The 24,050-nt window shown below is 62.6% G+C and overlaps 5 protein-coding genes across 5 annotated transcripts; all 5 read right to left on the bottom strand.

The window, feature by feature from the left end:
* Positions 1-328: 328 nt before the first annotated feature.
* Positions 329-3,205, bottom strand: LMXM_17_1240 (conserved hypothetical protein; the record flags this gene model as incomplete). Its single annotated transcript, XM_003873940.1, has 1 exon — positions 329-3,205. One exon carries the CDS (start codon positions 3,203-3,205, stop codon positions 329-331), a length of 2,877 nt encoding a protein of 958 aa, XP_003873989.1.
* Positions 3,206-4,036: 831 nt separating this feature from the next.
* Positions 4,037-8,290, bottom strand: LMXM_17_1230 (conserved hypothetical protein; the record flags this gene model as incomplete). Its single annotated transcript, XM_003873939.1, has 1 exon — positions 4,037-8,290. The coding sequence occupies one exon, from the start codon at positions 8,288-8,290 to the stop codon at positions 4,037-4,039; it is 4,254 nt and encodes a 1,417-aa protein (XP_003873988.1).
* A 1,836-nt stretch (positions 8,291-10,126) lies between these two features.
* LMXM_17_1220 (histone H2B) lies at positions 10,127-10,450 on the bottom strand (the record flags this gene model as incomplete). Its single annotated transcript, XM_003873938.1, has 1 exon — positions 10,127-10,450. One exon carries the CDS (start codon positions 10,448-10,450, stop codon positions 10,127-10,129), a length of 324 nt encoding a protein of 107 aa, XP_003873987.1.
* Positions 10,451-14,297: 3,847 nt separating this feature from the next.
* Positions 14,298-15,596, bottom strand: LMXM_17_1210 (hypothetical protein, unknown function; the record flags this gene model as incomplete). Its single annotated transcript, XM_003873937.1, has 1 exon — positions 14,298-15,596. One exon carries the CDS (start codon positions 15,594-15,596, stop codon positions 14,298-14,300), a length of 1,299 nt encoding a protein of 432 aa, XP_003873986.1.
* A 2,053-nt stretch (positions 15,597-17,649) lies between these two features.
* Positions 17,650-20,214, bottom strand: LMXM_17_1200 (conserved hypothetical protein; the record flags this gene model as incomplete). The annotated part of the gene is made up of 1 exon (XM_003873936.1): positions 17,650-20,214. One exon carries the CDS (start codon positions 20,212-20,214, stop codon positions 17,650-17,652), a length of 2,565 nt encoding a protein of 854 aa, XP_003873985.1.
* Between the last annotated feature and the right edge of the window lie 3,836 nt (positions 20,215-24,050).

Here is a 24,050-nt window from a genome sequence, read left to right as displayed (position 1 = left end):
CGGCGATGGAAAGGCGAGGCGGGGGAGTGCGTGGAGAATGACAACGGTGATGAGAGCGAGTTGATCCGCCATGGCGGCAAAGATTACGTTAACCGCGTGGTGCTCGAGTCAGAGTAAGAGAGAAAGCGTCGACGACGCGGGGAAAGAATGGTGAAGACTTGGGCTGGACTTTGCGCGTGTGTGAAAAGGGGCTGAGGGAGAGCCTCGAGGGAGGGGGTTAGGGGGAGGCGACAGCAGCGCACCGAACAAACTCCCAGGTGTGCCTGCTCCTACTGTGCACATCCCCATGGCCCCCTCCCTACCCACAATCTCCTGCCCGCCCCCCCCTTCACAGAAACGCCGCCTTTGCCCCCTGCGCGCCGTGGCGCACGCGCGTGGAGAGCTCGCGCAGCCGCTTGTATACCGCGTGCTCCTCCATGTGCTCCTCGGCCGCGTCGAGAGTTCCCTTGATGTTTGTCTGTATCTCCTTGAAGGCGTCGACGATGGCCTGCTGCAGTGCCTCGCCAGCAAGTGGTGTCGGCTCCGTTGCAGCAGTCGCTGGCGCCTGCGACGCACCCTCGGAACCTGCAGGAGTCGTCTGCGCGTACGGCACCGTCGCCCCGGCAGCGCCGCCGTCCTCCGCCTCACCAAAGGCCTCGAAGACGTCGGATGCCATTGCCTCCAGGCACTCCACGGTGCGGCTGAGCAGAGCCTCCTCGCGGCACCACTGATCCTTCTGCTGACACGCGCGCAGCTCTTTCTGGCGGTAGCGGAAGGACGCCATGGGGCCGTCCAAAAAGTGCATGAGTTTCGCGGCGCACGCGTAGATGTCCGGGTCGCTGACGAAGAGCTCGAAGATGCGGGCAAACAGCGCACGGACGCGGTCGGCGTGACGGCGACGGATTCCCGCAAGGATGACATCGCGCTCCTCCGTCGTCTGCGCCGCTGCCGCGCCCGTCACGGACTCCGGCAACTCTACATCCGCTCCCAACGGCGTCAGGTCGGCCATCTCTTCTTCCTCTTCCGCTATCGTCATGCTCTGCGCCACCGGGGCATGGTGGATGTCGTTCTCGTCTGGCAGAATGCCGAGGCTGCGGTAGACGAGCGCGTCTGCCTTGGAGCCGTCCGTTTCCGCGGCGTCGAGGGAGCTGCCGTGAATTTCGCCCTTCAAGTAGGCGATCGTGTTGTCCACGAACAGCTCCAGCGTGTCGCGTTCCAGGTGGATCTTCCGCTGCGCAATGTCCAGCGCGATGCCGAGAGCGTTTGTCGTCTCCGTCACCTCCCTCAGCTCGCAGCCGATGCGGAAGTAATTCTGCCACATGCGCCAGTCGCGGCGGTTGTTGCGAAGGGCCTGGCTCATGGCGTTGAAAGACGGCCGAAGCTTGCGCTCGCGCAGCATAACAGAGGCCAGGTTATTCCACCCAAAGGAGTCGCTGGGGTCGATCTGGCAGACACGCGTGAAGGCCTCGCCGCTGCGCTCGAACCGCGCCAGGCGCAGCGAGGCGTAGCCGAGAGCGAACCAGTCCCCGCCGAAAACGGGGTTGATGCGCACCGCCTCGTCAAAGTACTCGACCACCTTGTCGTAGTGTTCCCGGTCCAGCGCCAGGCGAGCCAGCGCCCGCATCGGAGCGGCCATCTTGTGCCCGCACAGCTCCCACGCCTTCCATAGGTGCGCGTCGTCGCGCGTCGCCTCACCGAGCGCGACCCACAGCATCGGGTTCAGCGGATCCGTCTCCAACAGCTGGCGCGCCAGACTCTCGGCGCGGCGCCGTTTGTCGAGCTTCTTGCAGCACTCGATGATGCACTCCCAGTCCAGAATCTGCTCGTACACATCCAGCGCCGTCTTGTAGAGCGTCTCCTCGAAGCAAAAGCCTGCATATTCACGCTTGAGCGCCCACACCGGCGGGAAGGCGACGCTGTAGAAGTAGTCGCTGGCCGTCCGCCCAAAAACCTCGTGCGTGGGGTCGCGGCGGGCCGAGTACTGATCCACTAGCTCGGTGAGTTGCATGAACGCGCGCTCCTGCACACGATTGCGCCGTGATTCGAGGCGCGCGCGCATCAACAGCGTCTGACACCGCACCATGAACGGCGACGGGGCGGGGTCCGCTAGCAGCCGCTCGATGTAGGTCATCATGTGGTGCCGCGTGAGGCCGTGATCGGGGTTGTTGTTGCGAATATCCATGCAGAGAGCAAGGAGAATTGCCTTGTCCTCGGGGTGGAGCGGGGTGAGGGGCTGGAGGGCCGCTTCGGGCGTCTCGCGGGGGCGGTCGAGCAGGTCGTGGCCATCCTTTTCCGCCATGATCGCCTTCGGCTGCTCCTCCAGCATGGACTGAGGAGGAACAGGGCGGCTACTTGTCGCGTTCAGCACCATCTGGACGTGCTGGTTCTGCTGCCAGCGGGTGCGCACCCCCATCATCGACGTCTCCTCCACGCGCAGTTCACTAAGGCGCATGGCCGCCTCGAACGCACCCTTTGCCAGATCGCGGCGGTGGTAGTAGCTCTGCACCTGGCCCACTTCCAGCAGCATCTCGACTGTCTGCTGTTCGCTCGGCAGCCGCAGTACGGCGTCGACGCACGCCGCCAACGCCAGGAAGACCGTGTTGGAGCGATGGGAGAGGCATAGTTGGTGGCGGAAGAAGGCGCGGAGACGCCACGGCGAGGTCAGCGGCAGCAGCGGCACACCCGGCTCGAGCTCTGTCTTGGCAAGGCTGATAATGCAAAGGAGAAGACCAGGAAGGCGCATCGACGGCACCGCCATTTCGCCATCCGTCGTCAGCAGGCGCTGGAGAAACAGGTCTTGCAGTCGCTCGCGCTGAGCGGCGGTCAGAGCCGTGGCCAAGGAAGGAGCGACCGGGGACGTGGCAACCGCCGCTGCTGCCTCCCCTTCCCTGTCGCTGTCCTCCCCATCCGGGACCTCGTTGCCTTTTGGCACAACACCGCCAAACCGGCTCAAGACGGCACCGTAGCGCGTCCTCTCCGCCGGGGTGAGCTCGCCCGAGAAGTTCTCGGCGTTAAAGAGGCGCAGTGCGAACGCGAGAGCTGACACGATGCCATCCTCTGCCTCCTCGACCCTCACGGCTTCGCTGCTGCGAAGGTGCAGCTCCACCGCTGCGTGGTAACGGCTGGAGAGCTCGCTGGCCTCCTGCAACGTGAGCTGGAGCCTGTCACCCACTATGTACCGCTCGATCCCCTCCAAGGGGGACGGCAGAGTCAGCAGTAGCTCCATGCCTGCCACAGCAGCCCACCACGAAGCACAAAGACTTTATTATGATGATTAGGATGATGGTGGTGCGTGCGTGCGCGTGCGTGTGTGGGTGGTTGTGTGTGAGTGAGTGTGAAGTGGGGAGAGAGAGGAGGTGCGCAGTAGGCCGCACGTCGCCATACTCCGATAGTTTGTGCTGGGGGAAGGCAGTGTAGTCCACGACGAGGAGAGATGGGAAAAAGGGTAGGCCGAACAAGATCCAAGTGCAGCAGGGCGTGGTGGTGAAAAGAGATGACGCGAACACGCGTGCACGGAGTGCGTGCGTCTGTGTGCACGTGCAGGGAGGTCGGATTCGGAGAAGTGACAGTAAAGTCACTGGCAGTCGTAGAGGGAGGGTGCAAGGAATACGCGGCAATGAACGCCAGCAATGCTGGGGTTGTTCCACCAGGCGGTGGACTCGCACATACACACGTGTGCACGTATGTGTGCTGTGCTGACACTGTGCTGTGGTGTGCGCGTCTGCTTCGGGAGTTGTCGACCGGCGGTTAAGAGGAGAAAGGACACGCGCACAACGCGCCACGTAGAGGACGACACCAAGAGCAGCGGTATCGCCCAACGACAGGCAGCTCACGGTGGCGCGCGTGTGCGTGCGGATGTATCGGTGCGGGGGGTGGGTGGGAAGCACGGATGCAGGCCAACAAAACATGGGATGGGTGGCACCGATAGCGACGCGTCACCCATCCACAGCGCGGCAAGACACATTAAAGAAGCGACGATGGAGGCCGCCGTCCCTCTACTCGGAGGCGATACCCACTTGTGCACACCCGTCGCACGCGGTGCGCACCGACCGACATCCTATACGTTAGCCGTGGTGTGGTAGGTGGCATAGTTGCCGCCGATGTGGTCGCAGCACACGCAGTTTAGTTCCAGCTTCCCGCCCCGCATGCTGCTGAAGCGGTAAAACCACTCGCTCACGCGCTTGAGGAGTCCGACGCGCTCCGCCGACACCGCCTCCTCTCGCCCAGCGCCGCCGACGGTGCTGGTGTGTGTGTAGGTGATGCCCTCCGGCTCGTAGTCGCCGCGGGGCGAGTGCATGCCAAGCCGCGTGCCATACGACAGCTTCCGAAACTTTTGCATGTTCGTGAAGCGCCGCTCGCGCCACCGCTTGACGGGCCAGTCCAGTGCGAGGATCAGCACCGGGAACAGCAGCGACACAATGAAGTGCGGGGCAGAAGGAAAGAAAGCGTGGTGGAGGGCTCTCATCGGTGTGTCGAGGACCACGATGATGATGCTCAGCAGCGTCACGAGGACGCTCGCGGCGAGCCAGCGGAAGGAGCGGAAAAGGTAGGTGGAGCGGCGTCCATGCGCCAGCTTCAGCGAGAAGGTGAGGGAAATGGGGTGATGACGACTGATGTGCGTCCAGCAGTGCACCATGAGCCAGTAGTTAAAGGTGAGCGCGACGTAGCCCTGACCAGACGACACGCACGTGGCCTCCTCCATTGTGATTAGCTTCAGCGCTCGGACCTTGCACAGCTTCGTGGAGGCAGTGATGCCGAGCGTCAGGAGCGCCACGACAGAGATGGCGTAGCGCAGGCACCACACCACCGCGCTGTGCCGGAAGATTGCACGGCGGACGAAGTGATTGTGGCGTGACGGCATCACTCGCATCGCATCCATGCCGGCGTACGCCGTGTACGTGCAGCACAGCGCCAAAATCGGGATGAGCACGTAGAGCTCAAACACCGTCACAGAGGGCGTCAGCAGCAGTGGCACCCCGACGATCAGCGAGCTGGTGTTCACCATGACCAGGAAGAAGTTGGCGTGCATGACGAACTCGGCGCCGTTGCTGATGCCGCTGAGCCGCAGGCGTGCCTGACGGATCATCATGGCGACAATCGGCAAGATGGACGTCGTTGGCGGCGCCCGCAGGGAGCAGCTGCAACCGATCAGCTCCGCCACGTTGCGGTAGAGCGGGATATCGCGGTTGAGGCTGTTCGTCGCCGCAAAGTCGGACGGCTCCACGACGCGGGTGTGCTTCAGCGCGCCCTCCTTATCCGCGTTGATACCGCGTCTGGTTGGGAGTACGCCGATCGACAAGTCCGCCTGTACGAAACTGCGCACGTTACTGTGGTTGAACACCGAGCCGACCGCGACGACGACCTCGTGGTTGTCCTGCAGCACAGACAGCATCGCCCGCTTCGACACTCCGAGGGCGTGCGAGAATAGGCTCACCTGAAGCGGAATCGGGTCGACATGCAGGATGTGCTTGCGGATCGACTTGATGCCGAACGGTAGCTGAGCGCGAATGCTGTGCGGGTCCAGCGCGACGGCGTCCTCCTTTAGCGAGATGCAGCAGTTCCAGTCTGTATCCAGGCCGACCCGGCTCCCGAAGCTCTTCGTCTGGCGCTCCGTGCCGGCGCAGAAGTACATGCAGCGCACACCCGACTCATCCAGCAAGCTCATGGTGCTCTGGACGTTGGGGCGCACCGAGTCCTGCAACCCGATCAGCCCAAGGAACGTGTGGGACGTGGTCGCCATGAGCCAGATGAAGGTGTCGATAGTGATGCAGTCATCCCCCTCGATGTCACCCACGGCGTCGGTCGGAACGGCGCCAAAGGAGCGATTGCGCGGCGGCTTCACGTTCGCCGGTTGCGTGCTGCGCACCGGCGGTGCAGACTGGCAGCGACGCTGGGGTGTGCCGCACGGCTGGCGTTGCCGAGCCCCGTCGCGGACGCTAATGTTGATCTCGTGAACCGCGATGCCCCTATCCCCGCCCCAGTCGTCGTCGTCGTGAGAGCCCATGGCGCTGCCATCGCTGGCACCCACCACACCTAATTCCTTCTGTACATCCACCTCCCTGTCCCCTGCGCGTACAGCCGTCTCGGTGCGCTCGCGCTGCGTGGCCGCCGACGGTTTGGGGGCTCCGTCGTCGGTATCAGCACCTGCGCCGTCGGGTCGCATGGCGCGGCACCTGCTGGTCCCGTTCTCCCCGCGCGGTTCCTGCCGTGAATTGGCGGACTGCGGCTGCGGTGCAGTGACTTCACTACGAACTGCTTTCGCGGTCGCGTGCTGCTGGCGGCGATGCCGCCGCTCCATCTGCGCCCTCTTCGCTGTCGTGCTGTTCACCTCCACGCCGTTTCGAAAGAAAAACTCGTTGTAATGATGCGCGTGGCGCGGTAGCGTTGCGACGTAGCTGCGGTACCGCTCCGGCAAGATGCGGTGCGACAGCGCCACCGTCTCTAGCGTCGCGCCCTCCTCCCATTGGTGCTTCCCCATGTAAACCACCTCCGCCTTATCGTGGGCGTCAAACTCCTCTATCGTCGTTCCTGTCCAATGCGTTGTCGAGTGGCGGCACACGAGATACGGTGTACCTATGGTGAAGAGGTGCAGCGCACCATCGCTGCCCTCGACGAGGTACGAGCACGCCTGCTCTGGGTAGGTGTCGCGGTACCCGCTCCCGGTGGACGTGCTGATCACGAAGATGCGCGCAATGATCAGGAAGTTGTGTGCCACTCTGTCGTGAAAGCCACACGCCCGCGGGATCCAGTGCATTGCACGCGCCCACAGAAGTGAGCGGTCGCAGAAGTGGAACGACTCCGTCCACGTCGCGAGCTGCGTCGGCTCTCGTGCCAGGGCGTGCACAAGGATCGCGAGGCAGAGAGGTTTGAGGTGGCCGTTGTGCTTGTGGCGCGCCTTCTCGTCGACGAACTCGACCGCCAGGTCCTGCCTTGTCGACTGCATCAGTCGCAGCTCCAGGAACCGGCGCTCCTGATACTTCTTGCGCTTGATCTGCTTGTGCATGTCGCGGTGGCGCTCACGCGCGTCGCGCTCGCTGCGCTGCAAGAAGGGCCCCTTCACAGTCGCCGCACCATCATCATCGTCACCGCTTTCCCCGCTGGAAGAGTTCTGCTGCTGCTGCTGCTTCTGCTGCTGTTGCGGGTCGGACTTCAGCAGGAACACCTGCTTAGGGACAAGCACCATGTCCGTCACAATCCCCGTCTGATCCAACATCGCCACCACCGTTGCCATGCCGAAGACGTCGACAAGAGAAGTGGAGAAGACAAGTGGGTTACGCCCCCCGTTCGGCGGCGGCATGCGGCACACCACCCGCGCCATCGTCACCAGCGTCGACCAGAAGGAGAAGCGGGGCAGCCGATCCTCCAGCGCGTAGGAGCGGCGTGACAGCATGTAGTGAAAAAGCTTGTCGAGGTAGACGTTGGCGTAGAAGATGAGTACGCGGTTGAGCACAATGGCGTTGAGGGGCAGCAGACCCAGCGCCGCAACGGCAGGATCCAGGAAGACGCCCTCGCCGAGGGGTAACCGTACAAATTTGCAGAGCACGACGCCGGTGCCGATGGTCAGCACCATCACGGCTGCCCAGGCGAGCAGAAAGACGCGGTGGACAAAGTACTCCATGTGGTGCGACACGGTGATGGTGTTGCCACCACCCAGCACCGTGCGCGACTCGCGCTCATGGTCGCTACTGTCCGTTGTGTCCTCGTCCTCCACAAAGGGCTTGTTGGATAGGAGCAGGTTCGGCAGCCGCGGTGGTCGGGCACGATCCGTCAGCGGCTTCAGCACAATCGCGTCGCACTCGAGGGTGATGCGCATGACGTCGACGAGCTTGCAGATGCTCGTCGGCTCCAGGTAAGGGCGCACCTTCAGAGTCACCTCGTCTAGCCGCTTCGACATCTTCACCATTAAGCTCTTATGGATGTGCTTCAGTCTACCTGTGCGCTCGTCGACGACGGCCACCATGCGGAACGCGCTCGCCGGCAGCTGCGAGAAGGACTCGATAAACACGCGCCGCCGCTCCTCGGCGGTCTGGCTGCGACGCAGCGGCATCTCCTGCACCCGGCGCCACCATCGCACCAGCACCTCCCCGGTCACAGAGGCGGTGCGGTACTTCATCTCCGTCACGCGAGCCCAAAAGTGGTACGCCTGCAGCAGCACGCAGAGGCCGTAGAGGACAAAGAACAGTATGGTGCACAGGATCGTCTGCGTCATCGGGTACAGGATGCAGGAGATGATGAGCATGACGCACGTCACGGCGATGGCGCAGTTCTGATCCAGAGCGACGCTGCGCAGAATCACACGTGGGATACGCATTGTGTGTGCCCAAGACTGCTCGCAGCGCCCCAGCAGCCGCTGCAGCTCCGCACAGACGGCCGCCTCGTATGTGCTGCTGGGGGTGTCAACATTGGCCTGTGTCACCGTTGTCGAGGCCACCGGCGAGACTGCAGAGCTGCTGCCGCCGAAGTAACTAGACTGTGAACCGTTGACAGAGGAAGAAATGGACAAGTATGAGGCCCTCGTAGCGGAGCCACCGTTGTGGTTGGCAACAGTGGCAGCCCCCGAGACAGTGGCGTCACCCTTGAAGAGCGGTGGAACCAGTATCTGTACTGCTGGTGCCGAGGTTCCCCTCTCCCCATTACTATCGAGGGTCTCCACGGTCAACTGCTGAACCTTCATGGCTCACCGCTGTGCTCGACTGCGTGGTGTCCTGTATGGGTCTGCAGACGTGTGCGTGTGTAGACGTGAGGATGTCCCTCTCTCTATATATATACGTGCATGCCTATGCGCCCATCCATGCGCATGCGCTGTGCCTGTGCGTGTGCGGCGCCTCCTCTCCAAGTACCCGCACTCTCCCACGCATGCACGCACGCACGCACGCACACAGACAGGCACACGCCAAGCAGGCTCTGCCTGAGAGAGCCGCAACCGCGTGGCAGACCAAAAGGGAACGAGTCAGCGGCGCGTCAAGTCCGCCGCTGCCGCTGTGCACCGCCTCGCGCCAGCAAGAGCACGCCAGCGAAGACGACGAGGAGAGGGGGAGGGGAGGGGACTGAAAATGTGAGGCGCGAGTCGCAGAGAGAAAGAGAGCGGTGAGGACTTGGCGCCCGTGCATGCACGCACGTGTACGGATGGGAAAAACAAGCGGGTAAAGTCAAGCCCATCACCAAGTACGTGGGTGTGCAGAAAATGGACGCGAGGCAGCGCAGATGTGTGTGTGTGTGTGCGCGCACAAACTGCCGCGAGTTGAGGAGAAAAGGCAAGAGATAAGGGCAGAGAGCAGAATGAGCAGAGAACGCCAGCAGCGGCAACGACTGCAGCGTTGCGTCAGCGTAGGCGTAGACATTGCGCTCTATGCGGCGTCTGTTGCTCACGGTGCAGTGGTGGCTGCTTCACGCCCACGCGCTCGTGCGAGCGAGTGTATATGCGTGTGCGGCTAACCAGAATCATGTGGGTCGGCTCAGGCAGACACACGCACACACAGCCAAGCCAAGCCCAGCTGCCGCTCAGGAGATATCCCGTGGCCTGCCGCGCAGCACGTCAGCTACAAGCATGATGGGATCTCTCGCTGCTGTTGTCCGTCGAGTTGCCCATTCTCCTTCTTCCTTGCCTTTTCGGCTGCGTACGACATAGCACACATGGAGCGCGTAGACCCCCACGTTCATCCCGCTGGCATGGCGCCTGCGTGCACACCGCTTCACACGCACACCGGCGCACAGTGGGTTGAGCGATGGTCGTTGCGCGTGCGTGTGTGTCTGTGTGTCGAGTGGATAATACAAGCACAAGAGACGTAAAAGATGACAAGTAAAAGGAAAGCAACGGAAGGAGGGGCTCCGTCCATCAGCAGGAGATGAGAAAGAGAAGGGGGAAGGGGGGGCAACACGTCAGCATGGCCCTGTGAGGAGGCAGTGGCATCAAAGAAACGTTCACGAGATGTGTGTCCCTCTCATCCGCCAAATCGTTTTCGTGCTCGCCGGCTCCCCTGCATGTTCCGCCATGGTCGCCATCGTGGGCACTTTGCGCTTCTTCTTCACTCTGCCACCCGGTGTGCGGCGGGTCCAAAAAGCTCACAAGACGCACACAGCCATGCAGATCGCGTGCGCGTGTGCCCACGTGTGCAGCGGTGTAGGGGTGGCCCCAACACAAAACGCACTAGTGAGATATTTTCGACACGGCCTTTGTGCCCTCAGCCATGGCGTGCTTCGCGAGCTCCGCCGGCAGCACAATGCGCACCGCCGTCTGCACCTCGCGCGCACCCAGGGTGAGCTTCTTGTTCGCGCGAACAATCGACGCGGCCTCGGTGCAGATGCGCTCCATCACGTCGTTCACGTACGAATTCACGATCTTCATCGTGCGGTGCGACATCGACATCTGGGAGTTGATCGCCTTCAGCGAGCGGCCCACGTACACGTTCCACGTGCGCTTCGGCTTGCGGTGCGACTTACGCACGTGGGAAGCCTTGCGGGAAGAAGCCATGGTGGTGTGAGGGGGTGGGAGGTGTAGAAGAGCGGGGGTGGCTGGATAGATCGAAGGCGAGCTGGGAAGCTGTTGCAGAACGCATGAGGAGAGAAAGCAGGTGGCGAGGGAGGGAAAAGTTGGGGAAGCCGACGTGGCGGGAGGGAAAGGCGAGGAAGCATCCAGTGGTCATAGGAGAGGAGGAGATGCTACAAGGCGTCGGCACCGCGACCCTCCTCTCCACAGGCTGTCTACGGCGACAGGGCTAGATGGGCATCACCGACGGCGTTACAGAATGTGTCTTGTGCTTTGCTCTGCGGTCAGCGCGCGCCGTCCACGTCACGCAGTGACCAGTGCGGCTGCAGCTCAAACAGGAAACGAAAACACAAAAGTTGCATCTATGAGGGGGCGGAGTCAAGCAGATGCATGACACACACCGCCGGAGAAGAAGGGAAGGGCCACACCGCAGGCGCCGAGGACAGCGTCTGCGGCAGCCACACACGCCCCCCCCCCCTCCTTTACTCACACGGCATCCGGCAAGCCGGTTTAACGGGACGCGCTCGACACGGCCTTCGTGCCCTCAGCCATGGCGTGCTTCGCGAGCTCCGCCGGCAGCACAATGCGCACCGCCGTCTGCACCTCGCGCGCACCCAGGGTGAGCTTCTTGTTCGCGCGAACAATCGACGCGGCCTCGGTGCAGATGCGCTCCATCACGTCGTTCACGTACGAATTCACGATCTTCATCGTGCGGTGCGACATCGACATCTGGGAGTTGATCGCCTTCAGCGAGCGGCCCACGTACACGTTCCACGTGCGCTTCGGCTTGCGGTGCGGCTTGTGCGAGTGGGTAGGCTTGCAGGAAGAGCGGCGGCTGGTGGCCATGGTGACGCGGGTCCGTCTCTGTCTGTGTGTGTGTGAAGAAGGGGGCAACGTGAAAGTGCGAACGGCCTTCCGCCGAAGTCGGCACAGGAGGCGAGAAGCGGAGGCAAGACGGCAGAGAGAGGTGAGGAGAGATGTGGCGAGCGGCGGTCGACGTAAAAATGGCCCAGAGCGTCGGTGGAGTGCCGCGAGGGGGTCATCCGCGATAGCGAGAAGCGCGCTCCGGGTGGCGGGTGGGCGTTGTGGAACACGTCTGTAGCGGAGGGACGAGTACCCCACACCACCCCCAGACTCACTTCGACAGCCAAAAATAAAAAAGCAAGCTGTCGCCAGTGATGCGCACCAGCTGGCGGCGGCGCACGGGCCTCCTTCCCTTCGCCTCTGTGTTCATCTTACCCACTCGTGCGGGAGTACACGTCCGTGCCTCCTCCCTCCTCCCGGGCGTGGTGGCTGTGGTTTCGTGTCGGCCTCGTCTCCCCCTGCGTGCGTGCACTGTACACCGCGGAGGTGGTGGAGGGCGGCAAGAATCGAGGCACAGGACAAGCAGAAAACATGAGGATGAGCTGAGCTGACGTCGGAGCTACGCTTAGTGATGGTGATGGTGCAGAGGACGCAGAAGGCGCGTCGACCCACAGTGCAGACACGGAGAAACATACACACACACAGAGGCTCCCATCCACAGCCTCCCCCATCTCCGCTGTCTTCGCGTTTCGCGCAATGCGGAGTAGTGAGAAAGGCAGCCCGGATCCACACAAGGCAAGCGCGTCAGCAGACCGTCACAGGTCTTCCTCAAAACGTGCGCGCGCACAGCGGCAGCGCTCGGAGGGATGTCTCGCGAGGCGGCGCCGTCACAAGGTGTTGGGTCACTGCACGTAGAGAGAGAGGCAGCACTCCACGTTGCCCACCTCTCGGCTCATGCCGAGCTCCTCGGTGTTCTCCGTTGGAGACATCGGCGAGAGCGTCAAGCCGGACGTCGGGGTTGTGGCGAGCGCGGCAGCCGCGGCGCCTTTGGGAGGCTCGCGTGGCGTGCGGGCGACCCCATCACAGACTCCATCGACGCATCGGGCGTGAGAAAGACAGAGGAGTTGGACTAATGCGGTTGCTGCTGTCAATGGTTGAGGTAGCGTACTCCAGCTGTGCCTACCGCTGCGGGCGCGGCAGTACGCGCAGCGAGTACGCTCACCCCCACCCACAGCTTCAAGATGAGAGAGAGAAGGGGCTGAAGGCGAGGATGCGGGGGCGTGCAGCACCAGTCCGGCGGCACCCGCACCGCTGCACGTCGCAGGGCGACATCTGAGGAGGCGATTTATCGAGAAGACACGGGAGGAGAAGACACTCCACGGCGAGCGGCCACGCCTGCTGGTGAACACGGCCGCAGTGGTCTAGTGGCCGAGCATCACCCTCTCCAGCTCTAGCGGCTCTGTGATGACGCTGAGCTGCACCGTGATGTTCACCTGGCGGCATGAGCGAGTTTGGCAACGTCAAGGCGCCGGCGCGGGGGCCATTCGGCACTGGAAGCATACCGCCATCGAGTAGGGGCACAGGTCCCTCGACGCCTTCCTGCAAGGTTGGGGGCAGGGAGTGCTGAGTAAGAGAGCGCTACTCTGCCCTCGAGGAGGGGCTGGCACAGCAGGTGACGGAGCAGAGACGCTTCTTAGTGGGGCATCGACGTTGTTGTTGTTGTTGTTTGTGTGTGTGTGTGTGTGAGAGCGTGCCTCACGGTCCGTGATGTGGGAAGCAACGCAGACAACTTGCCAGAGACGTACCGTGGAGCGACGACCAAGTAGGCGACTACCCGAGAGAGCAGCAGCAGCAGCCAAAGAGTGTAGGTGTAAGTGTGTGTGCGTGTGCGCACTCGCATCTATGGGTTAAGGTAGCACAGCGCAACCAAACATGTGGCCTACGCCCCTCCCCGTACACGCAGCATCGAGGAGTGCTATGAAAGGAGCGTCTGCATCGGAGGTGCCTCGACTGTGGATGTGTGTAGGCGAGTGCCCCGCCGTGCGCAGGCGTCGCCTCTCGCTGCACGCCACCGTCTGTGCCGATGCTGCGATGCGCGACGTCATCGCAGGATTCGAAAATACGATGAAGTAGCGCAAAGAAGCGTGAAGAGGGCGAGTGGGCGAGCAAGCGGGGGTGGAGGGGTGAAGCCGCGATGGCGCAGCCAACGGTTGGTGCAGCAAGGGAGTGTAAGTGAGGAAGGGGGTGCATGGAGGCGCGAGGCCAGACAGACAGAGGGACAGAGTACGGGCATCTATAAAATGAGCAGGAGAACGCAGACACTCCACGTGCCACAAGAGCCCCCTCGACCCAGCTCCTTCGCACACGCCTGTCTCATCTTTGGCGTGCTTGTGTTGCTGCCGTCCCACACCTCTGTCTTTCTGTGGACGTGCTCGCCTCCATACATTCCGGACGACAAACACCCTCGCTCATCACGGGCACGCACGCTCAGTGACGCGTCAGCGATGCATCTACATGAGCAGAGTGCCGTCCCCCCCAAGGCAACCCGCCACTACCGTAAGGAGAGTGGAACAAGCGCACAAGACCAGCTCCCAGGAGCCGCACAGCGCTCCTCCACTCCGGCGAGGACGCTAGTGAGACTATCAAACAACAACACGTGCACGCAACACGCGTGCGAGAAGTGGAGAGAGAGAAGGGGGCGGAGGCGGAAGGGGAGCATCAGCCTGAACAGATCGAGCGGCAACTACGCCGCGCACAGCAACGCCTAAGCGAGCCATAACAACAACGCACACGCACAGACAGGCATGCGCATACAGCCACCGTAGGCATGCTGATCGGCGAGCCTAGTCCTACTCCCACAAGTATCGAGATTGGTGGTGTTGCACGCGCCGCTCGCGGGCCTGTGCATGCTAGACCTCCGTGTCTCCTGCCTCGTCGGCAGTGCCTCTGGCAACTGCCGATGCTGTGCCTACGCCGGAGCAGAGGGTCCTTCTTGGTAGTGGCGGTACTCAGAGTGAGATTCCTGCCGCTACGGGCCATAGTCACAGGTCGCTCCTTGCCACTGCTGCTCCGGAGGAGGGGCACGTTCAGCTTGCGTGTCGTGAACTGGCTCCGCCACGGTGGGCTCCAGAGGCGCCGCTGGATGCTGTCCATGTGCCCCAGGACGGTGATGGTGCGCCTCCTCCTGCGTGGGTGGTGCTTCGTAATGCTCATAGGATGGATCGACTACGGGTGAGGCACCCTCTGGCTGGCTGTTCCCATGCTCCCCGTGATGTTTTGGATGTTGCTGCGCCTGCACGGGCTCAGTCCCAGGCACATCGTGGTGCACCACCGGCTCCGCATGATGCAGCGGTGGCTCGACAGGTGCCGTATGATCGACCCTATCCGCTTGCGTCAGATGCTCGTGTGATGCGGGGCGACCGGAGGCGGTCGTAGTCTGCACCCGACCGCCTGCAGCGTCACCAGCGCCCCACATTCGACGCGTCACAACGGCTACAGAAAGCACGATTAGAGCCGCCACGAGCACGCCAAGTCCGAGGCCGCGCGTCGTAGCGGCAGCCGTCACCCACTCCCTCACGGCATCGGAAGCGGCACGAAAACGGAACGCAGCGCCGCCGCCGGCCGCCTTCTTCCTCTGCGCCGCAGCGCCCCCGTCCCTGTTGGGGACGGGTGTGGCGGTGCTGCTGCTAGTGTGTGCCGATGTCGGTGCTGTCGCCGAGTTGGGGGGCAGCGCCGCCTTGGACACGACTGACGGGATGACGGGGATGTACGTGGGCGGGAAGAAGGTGACGAGGCCGCCCACAGGCGTGTCCCTCTTCGTGAAGTACGCAATCAGGTCCTGCTCATGGTCCACCTTGTCCCCACGCGCCGTCAGCAGGTTCCACAGGTCCTTCGGCGAGAGCAACGGGTCCACCGTCACGGGGTCGTAGAGCCTCAGCGAAAAGCGGAAGCGGTCTTGCGTTCCCTCGGGCAAATTCTTCACGCCCAGCGTGTTCATGTCTCGGAGCGTCACGAAGCTGCGCGTGGCCGACTCCGGCGCCACGATGGCGACGTGCGGCTTCGCCACGTACCGCTCGGGGTTTTGGCTGCGCATCTTGAACACGCATGGCTGCTTCGACACGTTGTAGATAGAGATGGCGTTCTGGATGCAACGCCCAAAGTGCGGCGGGGGAAAGACGAGGCAGCTCGGCTCAATCTTTATCAGCGCGTGCGTCCTGGAGGTGCCGTACCGCCGCTGCGGCGACAGCGAGTAATGTCTGCCCCCAGAAGGCGCCGTTGCAAGCCCCTCGATGTCGCTCTCGCTCCGCAATGAATGATGCGACTCCATACGCGACAGCGCGCCGGTTTTCACGTGGAGAAAAGGCAAAATAGGAACGGGAGGAGGGATGCGCAGAGAGCCTGCGCCACATCGAGGCAGGATGCAGTGCCGGCGTTGGCGCACGTATTCGAAGAAATGTACAGCTGTGTTGCCCACGGAGAGAGAAAGGGTTTGGGGGAGTGATAGCACGCACCGGTAAGACCCGTGCACAACAGGAGAACCGTCCAACTGCAGCGCCAGACGTAACAACGATGCTTGGATGCGGGTGGTTGCGCCTCTACGCGAAGCCGAGAACAGTACAAGGAAGCACAAGCAACTTCGCCCCTACCGTTGGTGCACACACACACACGTGTTGGCGAAACGGCTCTGCTATGCTGCCGCTGCGGCTGCTGCTGCAGGCGGGGCGAGGGATAAGTAGAGGTCGCCACCAGTGAGCGTAGCGAGCACCGAGGGTATGTAAACACGAAGACACGGAGGCGGTAACAGAGAGAGAGGGAGACAGGAGGGGTAGTGGTCAGTAGGGAAGACGGCTGCGCCGTGTTTTACCAGACACAAGAAGGGGTAAAGGATTCTGCTGATGGGAGGGCGGGGGTGGTGGAGGGCGGCACAGCACAGACTGCAGTCGCAGCCGATCCTCTCGTGAGAAGCTTGTGCGTGTGTGACGGAGAAGGTACTGATGACGGTGCGCAGGATGCCGCGTGGGACAAGGAATAAGCAGAACGGGGAAGGGCAAGGTCGTCATATGTTCAGGCAGGGCGGCAATAGTGGCAGCAAAGGAAGAGAGCAGGAGAGGCGCAGGTCTCACGATGACGATGGGAGCGAGTAGGGGGGCGGCGTCTCCCCACGTGGTCGGCTGTGAACAGTTCTGCTTTCCACATCTCCGCCAGGGGCGGTGGTGAGGCGCATGCGTGCCCGTGCGCACGCCTGCGTGTCTGCATGCCTGCAGTCGCCATACCGGCAACAGACGGGGGACGGGGGGAGGATAGAGCGAGGCGGCCATACGGCAAGCACATCACGGACGGTTTTCATGGTACATCGCAACACGCGAAACACAGCAGTCATACCGCAGAAATACTTCAAAAGCGAAATGCCCCAAGAAGCGGCGAGGCCGACACATCCAAGGTCGACCTACATTGATAACCGCACACAACGTACAGTGCACACCTCTCAGGACAGGTGCAGCGGGTGAGAGGCAAGGGCAACGAGTCCGGCATGCGGGAAGAGCAGGGAGAACGGTGAGGGATCTGCAGGTGAAACTTGACAGCGATTCGGGAACCGAGCATCACACTAGAGAGGTGTGGGCCGAAACCAATCCTGATATGAACGATGTTCGCCTTCGAGCTGTAACCGCCCCCTCTGCCATTCAACATGAGGTGAGACTCCACTCTGCACCCCACCCACCACCCGCTCCGCACGTCGCCTCGCAGCAGCTCCGGTCACGCCGCGCGCCACCCGGTGCGTCCCTCGCGGCGACACGCGGGATCCCCACACACCGGTGGGCCGCGCGAGGGCCGACGGAGAGCGGCGCTCGAGCCACGCCGACACGCTGCCCATCACATGGACGGCGCAGGCGTCGTCACGGCGCCATTCAGGTGCGCACCGCCGACATCAGCAGCGACGCATCGCCCTGGTCCCACACACACACACACACGTCGTCGGCACTTGACCGTGTCAGCACCACGGGTGGTGCAGCATTTGGCAGGGATAGAGGAGGGGGAGAGGGAAGAGGAGGAGGGGGGCTGCTCGACCGCCTTCCACACAGCGAGCTGTGTACGGGAACCTGAGACGACGCTGAGGTGTACTCACGTCCTCAGGGGCATGTGAGCACACGCAAGTCCATAAGGATCTTCACGTCTGTCGTCTCTGCGCCTTCACTCATGCGGAGCCCCCGCCCCAACTTTCCTCCCTCTGGCCGTCTGCAGACCCACTGAGCCCCCCCCCTTCGCTCCACACGCATAATGGCGCGACGCAAGACACATATGCCCTCGCACGTCAACACGCTAGAGCGCTGGATAACCGTCCCCTGTCAATTGTCAACTGCCTCTCGGTTCGGGCATCTGTCTTACGGGATGTCGATAGCGGCGCCCGTTCTCGCGTCGTCTGGTGCCACTACCGGACCAGAGGCGGTCAAGCGAGAGGGGAGCAGCGGGGCACCATCGCGAGCGTAGGAGCTGCCCCTATAGTAGGAGTTGGCGCTGGCGTTGGAGGTATTGCCACTTCGAAACACTACTGTCGTCGTCGACCCCTTGATCGTTGCCGACTCGTTGTCCGCACTGTACGTGATCTGCGGACGAGAGCGGGTCGACGTGCCAGAGCGCACGCTCTGCTGCTCCACAGAGCGGGTTGCCGACCCGCGGCGCGCCGTGGAGCCATTCGATAAGAAACTGGACTGCGCTCTGCCGTACGCGGGACTGCCGGGCGATGGAAAACGCGCATCTCCACCAGCGCTGGCACCGCCACTCAGGCGCATCGGGTGGCTGCCGGTGACTATGCTACTGGAGTTGCGGCGGGCCGGCGACACTGCCGGATTGCGGCGAGAAAATGCACGCTGGCTGTCCTCGCGGGTCGCAGTCATGGCGGAGCGCAGCGACGAGGTGGACGTGCGCCGCTGCACGGACGGGCGCCGAGGAGAGCTTGCCGATCCCGAGCGATCGGGAGGATGACCTTTCTCCAAGCTGCTGGTCGTTCTACCAGTAGCGTCACCGTCAGCGTGGCCACGCGAACCAAATGCGTCACGACTGTATCGCAGCCTGACCGAGCTGCGCGCGCCGGTGGTTGGTCGAGTCCCCGCTGAGAGGTCCCTGCCACCCGGTTGGGAAGATGTCGAGGAAGGACGACGCCGCACACTGGAGGTGCGCGGGGTTTGTTGGCGAAGGTCCCTCGTGGCGCTTAGCGGGCGGTTCACCCTCACATCGGGCTGGGACCCTCGCAGCGAGAAAGCGGACGGCTGCGGCCCTGCGTCACTGGGCGCCCCCTCCTCCGACGCACCGGCGCCGGCACTGTGGCGTACATGATTGCAAGTGCTGCGAGATTGCTCCTGCGAAATCGACCGCGAGCCGGGGCTGTCGTCGCTGTTGCTCCGACCAACGTGCAGGTTGTGCACGCTCACTGATCGGATGGCGCTCACCTTTGGGCCCACCAGGGTTGTGTCCGGCGCCTGCGCCTGCCAGTACAGCCGCGAAGGCGCCGCATGGGCTCCGACGCTGCTCACCTTTTCACTGCCCCTCTGCCTCGTGCGGCTCGGCCGGCGCTCCTGCTGATGCGCTGGCGCCGTCGCTGAGTTGTGCCGCACCACCGCGGCCGGCTGCGAGGCCTGAGGAGGGTTTGTGGGCATCCCCCCCATGTGGCTCATCCCTGAGTAGAGCAGCAGCTGGTCCGCGAGCTTGTGTTCCAGCAGACGAATGCGCTCGTCCTTCGTGTCCAGCTCACGCTGCTTCGTCTCCATGTTACGCGACAGCTCACCGAGACGCGCCTCGAGGACTTCGATGCGTTTCTCCGCCGTCACCGCATCCGAATACGCCTGGGCTGTTGACGAGAAAGCCGCCCCAACACCATCCGCACCGCCCCCGGGCGCGACCGAATGGGGCGGCGCGGATGCGCTGTGGGCAGCGGTCGCGGCAACCGCCACCTCGCGTGACAAGCGCGCATTCTCCTTCCGCAGGCGCTCTACTTCGCGGTTCAGTGTAGTGATGTGGTGCTCCGCCTCAATGTTGTTGCGCTTCTCGGTCGCCAGTTCCACTTGCAGTGCAACTAGTGAAGCCTCCACGCGAGTGATGCTGCCACACCGGTCCTGTCGCACCCCCGCCGGGGGCACTGTCGAGGGCAATGCGGAGTCGATATACTTGCGAGACTGTGCGGAGCTGCATCGCCCCAGTGAGAGCCGCCGTGACGCACTTGCGCTGCGGTCTGCGTGCCCACCATAAAGATCGGCTACGCTACTAACAGAACAACTGGTGCGACGCACACGGTCGGTGGCTGACTGGCGGCGAGCTGCCAAAGCAGCGGCGGCCGCAGTGAAGGAGTTGTTGGGGCTCAACAGTGCACCGTCGTGACCATACTTGAAGACGGCATCCGGGGAAAGGCGCGGCTGCGCGTGGCGGTGATGAACATCGTACTCTCCGTCAAGGTGAGTCTGTTTGGGGTGGCAAGAACTGCTACTTCCGCCGCCGCTGTTGTTGACAGCGTCCCTGTGCCCTTGCCCTAAATGCGGGTGCTGGTCCCGCTGCTGGGTATCGTTGTGCGGCGCAGTGAGAGGCGCCTGGGGCAGTGGTGAGAAGGTTTGTGGCTGGTCTAAGACGGTCGAGATCCTAACCGCGTCATCACAGTGTTGGTGCTTCCCCCTCTCCCCCGTGCGCAACGCCTCGCCGTAATCGCTGTCCGGTGTACCGCTGAGTGGGGCGGTGAGCAGTGAAGTAGAGGGCAACATCGGTGCTGCAACCTCACCAGCAATAACAGCAGCAGCAGGGCAGTGTTCCGGCCTGTCAAGCACATCCGTGAGACCTTCGTGCGGGCTCGAACCTGCGGCAGCCACTGCAGCTGCGGCCCGCCTCGCATCGCCGGGGTCTGCGGCGCTGCAGCAGCTGCCCCCGCTGTCGTACCCACCGCGGTCGCGGGCCTCCTGGCGCATGCTCTCGAGAAATGTGCGCCGAGACATGCGTGTTTGATGCAATGAAGCGTGTTCCGTAATGTGTTCGTGGGAAACCCGGTGTCGCTGTGTGCTGGTGCCCCGTGCGAGAAGCCGCTGTGGTGCACGATGGAAAGCCACGGCTCTTCGCGCCTCTTCCCCTGGTTGTCGGGCTCGGTGCGGCGTTACTCACCGTCTCCTCCACTGTGTTCCGCGCCTTTCCCGCTGTGGCGCGTCGGTTCGCCTACAAAAAAAAGTATCGAGGCCAGCGTGTGCGAGAGTCCGTGGCGCGGACGAAGGAGTGCACATGCACGCAGATAACAGAGAGAGAGGCGGTGCCTACCAGTTTTGGTACGTGTTGGCGTGTTCTACGTTGACGAAGACGGCGGCGCTGGGCTGCCACGCCTCGGCGACGTGCGTCGCACGCATGAGAAGATAGAGAGGGAGGGAAGGCGGAGGTGCAGAGTGGAATACTTAAAAAGAGCGCGACAAGCGCTCGAGAATGCCGATACCTGCGAGGCGCGCGTCAGCGCAGGTCAACAAGGAGGGCCCGCCGTCGTCGCTCGCCATGGGGAAGTACCTGGTCATTCCCCCACCCCTCCCCGCCCCGCGACGAGCGCGTAGAGGGAAAAGCGCGAAGAAGCGAACTTCGAAGGATGCGTAGAGACGCACTGAAGAGTCTCGAGGCGCGCCTGTGATGGGAGGGGGAGAGTGCAGGGAGGAGGCCGTGTGCCTCACAAATCGTTTCGTCAGCCCTCACCCCTTTCGTTCCTGGTCCAACACGTCCCACCGAGTGCGGCACATCAAAAGGAATGGCACCACGACAGAGACAAGCGCGCACACGCAAAGAGCAAGAGGGCGTGATGTGTTCGGATGGAGGAGGGGTGACGTCCCTCAGCGCGTCCACCACGTGCGATGTGCATGCATACACACGTCGCATAGCTGGCAGGACCCCTCTCCACGTCCGCGTTCATTTGGCCTGTGCGCGGCGCGTTGTTGCGCCTGTCTGCGGTTTCGCCCCCACCTCTTCGTCGATGCACTCCTTCCCTTCATGAGTTGATGGCACTGCCGCTGGAGTGCTGCGACGCAGACGCCTCGACAGCCGGGGAGGAAGAAGATGATGATGGGGGGAAGGGGAGGGGGGAGCTCAGAGAGCATGAGAAGCAACAAAGGACGCCGCTGCCAGAAAGTACACGAGAGAAGAAGGCATGGACGGACGGAGAGGGACGACGCAACGGAGACGGAGAAGGCCCAAGCGCGAGCACAGACGCACGGGGAAGCAGAGAGAGGGAATGAGGAGACACACGGACAGCCGAGCGTTGGCGAGCGCATCTCCCTCTCCCTCGTCTCTCCCCTTCTCCTCCCGCCACCACCGTCATCTCTGCTCTATACGCGCTGAGAGGGGACAGCGGCGACACCGACCACTGCGGCAGACGTCCCAACAACGACAGCAGCAGAGGAAAAAGCGAAGAAGGGGCAGCACTGGGGAGCGCGAGAGAGAAGGGGGGGTAGTACATGGTCCTGTGCACTCACTCGACACACGCGCGCGCAGACGAAGCCATAGTAGCTGATCAGCTGCAAGCCGGCATGTGCAAGAGAGAAGACAGAGAGGCCAGGCATGCGCTCGGATGCGACTCGACCGCGTCGTGGCGTGGAGCGGCATCATCCTCATCATCATCGGCCACGGTGGGCACGCAGCGGGAAGAGAAACAGCAAGAAGGGAACAGGGAGAGAGCACCACCACCACCACCACGGGGATTCGCAGAGAAGGGCAGCACACAACATGCGCAACACGCCTTGAACAGAAAAAAAGGAAACAAAGAACGAGGAGAGCTGGTAGGGGAGGGGGAGGGCGAACCACCGGTATCCAGGCGTGATAGAGGGGGGGGGGCAGGGCCGGCACATGGATGGTGAGGACTGCTCACCGGCGCACACGCACACACACGCAAGCATCGACGAACGACGAGACAGAGAGACGTAGACGAACAACTATGGTAAGGAGAGGTGCGTGTGTGATGTGCGGGGGGGGGGAGGGGGCGCTGTGAGGGGTGGAGAAGTTGAAGGAGAGGTGAACGGCCACGCACAAGGGCCCCCCCCGACGCAATATAAAGCTGGTGTGGGCAATACCGAAAGAAAAGCGCGCCAGCGACACATGTGAGAAGCGGGAAGACGCTGGTTCAAATGGATGGTACACGGCAGCCTGCGCATGTACAGCGAAAATCAACTAGAGAGGGAAGGCGTATGTATGTGTGTGGGTGTGGGTGTGTGTACTGTGACGCCGAGGCCATCCAGCGAGTCGGCATGTTCGCCTCCGTCGATCCGACCTCTGGGAGGGCGGTGCGTGCGATCGTGCCGCTTACACCGAGGCCCTCCCGGCAGGAGTAGAGTGCGTAGAGTTCACGAGTGCAGATACGCGTGTATGCCTGCGCCTGCGTACTGCTGAGAGGTCGGCCCCACCGGTCCATCCCGCTCCCTGTCTCGCCGGGAAGAGAGACAGGAAGCGGGGGTTGGATGGGCATGGGGACTTACTATGATGGCATGGACAGCCGAAAGAAGGAGCAAGAAAAGGCGGGGCCGTGCGGTCAATGCGGCCCATCCGCAGCAAAAACGGAAACGAGAGGGAACACCACCACCACCACCAATACCCGGGGTAAAGTAAAGTTATCGATTGCATGGGGCAGAAGGAAAGGCCCCATCGCCCCACCCCACCCCACCCCCCGATCGCGCCACACCGCCGTACCGCGCGGAATGCGTGCGAGCGGCAATGAGTGGCGTACAGAATTCAGGGAAATAATACGGTGTCCGCGGGGACTCGTACCCTCACCCGCTTGCTGACGAAGGAGCCAGCAGAGGAGGAGATGGGGATGAGAAGACGGAGAGGGCGCGCGCGAGTTCGTCGTCGGCACGCACTCCCCAAGGCACGCCTTCACCAGATAATGGCATGTATACATATATATATATACAAGATATACGTGTACATGCATCAACGGGAAGCGGCGTGCACCTCACACTCCACACCTCAGACCCGCACCACGCAACACGTCCATACAAACGATGGCGAAAAGATGTCGCCCCCCCCCCACCACCACCCTCAGCGACAAGCGAAGGCAGCAGAAGCGTAACGGAGAGGCGGGGCGGGGCGGGGCGGGGAGACGATGCACTCCTGCAGAGCGGACACATCGCCAGAAGGGTTCTGGTTCAGCAGAGAGAAACCCAAAAGAAATGAAAATTGGGAGAGGGAAGCACCGCAACAGAAAGAATTGTGCGCTTGGCGCGACAATGACGCCAGCACACACGCACAGCACCCAGCACGCACACACGACTCAACAATCGCAGCAACGAGCAACATACGCCAGCAGCAGTAGCGAAGCAGCAGCAGCAGCAGGAGGAGGAAACTAAGTAGGAAAGGCAAGCGAAATAAAGGGGCACAGCGTCGGGCTCAGTCGACCGCCGTGGACGCCAAATAAAGCAAAAGAAAGAGAAGGAAAGATGAGGTCGTCAGTGGGGGAGGGGGGCGGCAATGCGGGTGTACACGCAGATGTGACACGAGCTTTTGTGGGTGTGAGTGTGTGGGTGGGGGGGGGGGATTATAGTTTTTCGGTGCACTGCGTCCCGACACACAGACACACACACACACATGCATGCACACACGCACGCCAGCCCTTCTATGCTCCTCCATCGTCAGAGCTGAATACATCGTTCAAGCAGGTAATACAAGAAACAGGAAGGACGCGAGATGGCACGACAGCAAAGAAGCTGGCGCAGTATGGGAGGCGACAACACGCACACACCGGATGATGGCGGGGGCGGAAGTCGCACACGAACGAGGACGAGGGCCG

Source organism: Leishmania mexicana, chromosome 17 (genome assembly GCF_000234665.1).
Source record: "Leishmania mexicana MHOM/GT/2001/U1103 complete genome, chromosome 17".
Classification (NCBI taxonomy): domain Eukaryota; phylum Euglenozoa; class Kinetoplastea; order Trypanosomatida; family Trypanosomatidae; genus Leishmania; species Leishmania mexicana.
The sequence above is the reverse complement of the archived record's forward strand: the minus strand, read 5'-3'. Positions and strand labels throughout refer to the sequence as shown.